The sequence below is a fragment of the Cebus imitator genome, unplaced genomic scaffold (assembly GCF_001604975.1).
Source record: "Cebus imitator isolate Cc_AM_T3 unplaced genomic scaffold, Cebus_imitator-1.0 Scaffold181, whole genome shotgun sequence".
NCBI lineage: Eukaryota > Metazoa > Chordata > Mammalia > Primates > Cebidae > Cebus > Cebus imitator.
In genome coordinates, this window is record NW_016107496.1 from 581,865 (window position 1) to 587,496 (window position 5,632).

The window sequence follows — 5,632 nt, forward strand, 5'->3', positions numbered from 1 at the left end:
GCCTCCCAAAGTGCTGGGATTACAGGCTTGAGCCACCGCGCCCGGCCGCCTACTTCTAATTCTAAGCTTCTAAGAGGCAAATTCATTTTCTGCAACTCACTCAACTCAGGAGAATGAATTTATGAGACAACAAATCCATTTTATGGATTAGATTTATGAGAAAATAATAGAAACATTTTAAAACAATTTTTAAATTGACAGAAAAATGATTCCATTATCCCTGAGTAAGCCTTTGACAAATATTTGGAATACAACTTTAGACTACAAACTATATAAAAACAAAATTCTAAAATCCATTTTAAAAGTAGATAATGTCAAAGAAAAAATTGATACCAGCTCCAAACCTTGTAATTCTGTATCTTGCCTCTACCAGAAGGCAATACTCTGACTCAGAGAAGCCACATTTTTTTTTTCCTATTTCCAGTTTTCACACAGAAAATACGCAACTGGTGTTGCTGCTCAAATGATCACATCACAGGAGTTCTACAATGCAAAGTAAATCCTGCTATCCCATACAGACACTGACTTCTACAACAGTATTCAAGGTATGAAGTGGAAGTCATGATTACTGTGTAACTATAAAGGAAATTCCAAACCTAGGGTACATATTCACTGTTATATTCACTGGTACAGTCAAAAGAAATTGATTTTGTTCCACAAGATGACAGCTATGATTCTTACCCTCCAATTCCGAATGCGTTTGAGCCTGTTGGGAGTTTTCTCCAAAATCTGTAGAAATTCATGTGTCAGTTCTACAAATAAAACAGAATGTTCAAGAAAGACTGAGAGAAACAGAAGTAATAAAACAAGAAAAACCTCAACTACTAACTCACTATTTTCATCTGAATCAAGTCACCTTTGGCCAGCAATGTGACACATCAATAGTGTTTTCCAAGGTCCCTTACTCTAAAACTTACCATCTAAAAGTTCCAAGGTCACAGTGGCGTCAACATACTCCCACCAGTGCTTCCCGTCAGTTGAGACTGGGATCTCCCAATTGGACCACTTGCAAGCCAGATGAATGCAGACACAGGCCACCACAGGAGGTGTGTACTGCAGGCTAAATGTGGTCAAATGCAGGCTGACATCAGAGGGAAGAAAACAGAGAGTGTCATGAGCTCTCAATTCTCAACCCAAAGCTAAAACTCTCCATTATTAAAAAAAAAAAAAAAAAAAAAAAAGGCTTAAAAATACACAGGAGAGTAAGAAGGTAAGAGATATGCAATGCTCCGACCTAGTCCTCAATATAATTTCCTATTAACCCACCTGTTCAGGTAACAACATTTCTAAACCTCTTGAATATACACCATTTTATCTACACATTGACCAGAGCCAAAAAAAACCAAAAAAGTAAAAAGGTTGGGAAAAAGGCTGGGAATTCAAGTTCTTTAAAACATTGACTTCTGGGCCAGTATTCAAACCTAGAAGTCAATATTCACTACCTATTATCCTGAGACTAAGCTCAGATCTTAAGGAAAATTGTAAGCTTTTTGATCTGTGTAATTCCTAAGTCAAATACTTAAGGAAATATCTTAAAAATAATCTTGTCTCCGGCTGGCACGGTGGCTCATGCCCGTAATCCCAGCACTTTGGGAGGCTGAGGCAGGCTGATCACAAGGTCAGGAGATCGAAACCATCCTGGCCAACACGGTAAAACCCGGTCTCTATTAAAACACAAAAATTAGCTGGGTGTAGTGGCAGGCGCCTGTAGTCCCAGGTACTCGGGAGGCTGAGGCAGAAGAATCGCTTGAACCCAGGAGGCAGAGGTTGCAGTGAGCTGAGATCGCGCCACTGCACTCTAGCCTGGCAACAGAGTGAGACTGTCTCCAAAAAACAAACAACAACAACAAAAAAACAACAAACCTTGTCTCTCACTGATCATACTTCTGGTCTATTTAAAATAATGAATAGACAACTACTCTCTCAAGTATAAATATGTTGGTTTATTTCAAAAATTTCTCTTAACGGTTCATAAAAATGAACTTCTTAGTATTCACAGTTATTAGGGATATCTTTGGTTTCTACTAAAAAACAGTATTAGGCAAATTGTTTGAAATACAAGTTACGTACTAGTCATTTACGGGTTTGTTTTTTTGGTTTTTTGGTTTTTTTTTTTGAGACAGAGGTTCTCTCTCTGCCATCCAGGCTGCACTGCAGTGGGGCCATCTCGGCTCATAGCAACCTCTGCCTCCTGGGTTCAAGCAATTCTTGTGCCTCAGCCTCTCGAGTAGCTGAGACTACATGCATGTGCTACCATGCCCTGTTAAATTTTGTATTTTCTAGTAGAAATATGGTTTCACTATGTTGCCAGGCTGATCTCAACCTCCTAGCCTCAAGTGATCCGTCAGCCTCAGCCTCCCAAAGTGCCAGGAATATAAGTATGAGCCACTACGCTCAGTCTTTTACTTTTTTAAAAAGGGAAGAAGAAGGAAAAAGACAAACTTTTTTTTTTTGAGACCAAGTCTCGCTCTGTCACCAGGCTGGAATGCAATGGCGTGATCTCAGCTCATTGCAACCTCCGACTCCTGAGCTGAAGCCATTCTCATGCCTCAGCCTCCCAAGTAGCTGAGATTACAGGCAGGCGCCAACTAATTAGCACCCAGCTAATTTTTGTATTTTTAGTAGAGACAGGGTTTCACCATGTTGGCCAAGATGGTCTCAATCTCCTGACATTGTGATCCACCCACCTCAGCCTCCCAAAGTGCTGGGATTACGTGCGTGAGCCACCATGCCCGGCCAGGACTGAAACTCTTTATATCCAAGTGTCCACTGATTGATAGTGAGGGAAGAAAAGAAATCTTTTAAAATTATTGGCCGGACACAGTGGCTTATACCTAAAATCCCAGCACTTTTGGAATCCAAGGCAGGCGGATCACTTGAGGCGAGGAGTTTGAGACCATCCTGGCCAACATAGTGAAACCCATCTCTATCAAAAATACAAAAACTTAGATGGGCATGGTGGCACAAGCCTGTAATCCCAACTACTCAGGAGGCTGAGGCCGGAGAAGCACTTGAACCTGGGAGGCAGAGGTTGCAGTGAGCCAAGATTGTATCCCTGCAGTCCAGCCTGGGAAACAGAGTGAGACTCTGTCTTAAAAATAAATAAATAAATAAATACACACATACACACACACATAATTATTGCAGAATTCTCCAAATTAAGACTTTCAGTCACTATCATGCAGAATTTAGGTTATCAAAAAAACAGTACTAAACAATTATATAACCTTAGAAAATTAAAACATACCGTGGAAATTTAAAGTACAACATGAAAACTGTGCACAAAAATCAATATTCACCAGAGAATTGTCTATAGCACACTGTATCAAACCCAAGTAAAGTCCTGTACCAAAAATAGAAGAGAAAAAATAAAATAAAATATAAACCTGTTGGTTGCCATGAAGTAAGAAGTCTGTGCTAAGTCCTTGCTTGCTAAAGGAAAAAAACAAACAAAAAAAAAAGTCAGGGATGGGGGAAGAAAAAAGTGATTAGTTACATTCATTCTCAACAAATATTTAGTAAGCATTTAATATTTGCAAGGTACTGTGAATATAGTGGCAAAGAAGACCAGACGTGGTCCCTCTAAACCTTGATGTTTACATTCTGCCAAAGTAGACAGATCAATAATTTTTAATTTTAACATTAATAATGATGCTGCTTCCAGACCTAGGTACTCAAGCTTTAATTCTGTACACCATGTATCTGAGGTACTTGTTTAAAATGTCAATTGTTGGACCTCTTCCTAAAACTCCATTAAATGTTTGAAGAAGGGTACAAGCATTTCTTTTTTTGAGATGGAGTCTCACTCTGTTGTCCAGGCTGGAGTGCCACAGTATTTTTTTTTTTTTTTTTTTTTTTTTTTTGAGACAGAATATGGCTCTGTCACCCAGGCTGGAGTGCAATGGCATCATCTTGGCTCACTGCAACCTCTCCCTCCCAGCTTCAAGCAATTCTCCTGCCTCAGCCCCCCAAGTAACTGGGATTACAGGCGTATGCCACCACACCCAGCTAATTTTTGTATTTTTAGTAGAGATGGGGTTTCACCATGTTGACCAGGCTGGTCTCAAACTCCTGACCTCAGGTGTCCGCCCACCTCTGCTAACATGCTGTGATTACAGGTGTGACCCATCACACCCCGGTGCAATGGCATTTTTAAACAAATAACCCAGAGATTCTGATGTAAGGATTCACTGAGAAACACTGAACTACAGGATGAACTAAGATCATCTAGAAGCAAGATCAGAATCTAGAAGACTTTGATATATTTGGGAAAAGTGACTTTTGCTGTTAAGAAAGTTTTCAATTTAGTAGCCTATAATTTAATTCCCAAATCATCAAATAATGTAATATATCACAATAAAAAAATTTAACTTCTCCAAAACAAACTGTTCTGGGTAACAAAGCAAATTTTTATCTTCCTTAGGACACAATCTTCTCAATATTTATATCCATCTCTAATCTCATCCTTGTTCAATCTAACATTTCAATACTTTCAAATATAAAGAACTTGGGAAACTGGGAATTTTCACCTGAAACACACATTAGTAAAATGTAAAATAAGACCAATTATCAGTTTGGCCTACAAAATCATAAAAGGCAATTAAATGCACAATAGTGTTCAGATATTCTTGATACTAAACTAAATAAGAGATTTTCATTCAATTATATACTATTGTTAAATTAGAATTAAAAAGAAAAGTTCTGCCAAGAGATTGTAAATCATGAAAAGCTCAAACAAATAATATAAGATCCTCTAGGTGGCCTTTAATCAACCCCAGAACTAAAATAAGATCACCCACTCTCCAAGACTTTCTTAAAATTGCTATTAAATAACTCTTCAAAACCTGCCCAATTTTGACAAACATTCTCAAGAGGTTAGCTGTCTTTAACTAGAGATCATCTAAAAATATTAGTAAGAGCCCAAGAGAAAAACAACTCCAAGTCAGAACAACTCATTTTGATTTAAGCCAAGTAGGCCTTTTAATTTAACTTTTGGCCAAAGCAAAACTATTATGTATTGTCCACAACAAACCACAACCGCTAAATGGGAAAACAATTTGAAAGAGTCTTCCTAAATTGGGATTTCTTACCTCGAACAAGTTGAGTGCACTTTACTACATGAGTATGTGGGTGGTCAATTGTTAGTTCAAAGCCTTAAAAGAAAAAGTAGCTGGTTAAAAAACTATCAAGAAATTTACATTTTTACAAAGTATTGTAAAAGGATAACTGATTGTGAATTAGAGCTTACTGGTTTCCACATTAAAATATTAAAAGAAATTTATTCCAACAGAAAAATATCACTGTCCCATGAAATACGATTAATTTGAAGATATTTTTTTAAAAAAAAGTTGACTAGGCTGGGCATGGTGGCTCACGCCTGTAATCCCAATACTTTGGGAGGCCAAGACGGGAGGATCACGAGGTCAAGAGATTGAGACCATGCTGGCCAACATGGTGAAACCCCGTCTCTACTAAAAATACAAAAAATTTGCTGGGCATGGTGTCATATGCCTGTAATCCCAGCACACTCAAGAGGCTGATGCAGGAGAATCTCTTGAACCAGGGAGTCAGAGGTTGCAGTGAGCCCAGATCATGCCACTGCACTCCAGCCTGGAGACAGAGCAAGACTCCA

The 5,632-nt window shown here is 38.5% G+C and overlaps 1 protein-coding gene across 2 annotated transcripts in view; it reads right to left on the reverse strand.

Moving 5' to 3' along the window:
* Positions 1-5,632, reverse strand: part of CCNT1 (cyclin T1) — a 24,730-nt gene that overhangs the window by 3,042 nt on the left and 16,056 nt on the right. Inside the window, exons 5-8 of one of the 2 annotated variants that reach the window (XM_017545706.2) lie at positions 5,091-5,153; positions 3,387-3,432; positions 918-1,081; positions 682-752 (exon numbers count right to left, since the gene is read on the reverse strand). In XM_017545706.2, coding sequence (XP_017401195.1) covers positions 682-752; positions 918-1,081; positions 3,387-3,432; positions 5,091-5,153 — 344 coding nt within the window. The remainder of the gene's footprint in view (positions 1-681; positions 753-917; positions 1,082-3,386; positions 3,433-5,090; positions 5,154-5,632) is intronic. The other variant, XR_001830157.2, reaches the window with a different exon arrangement.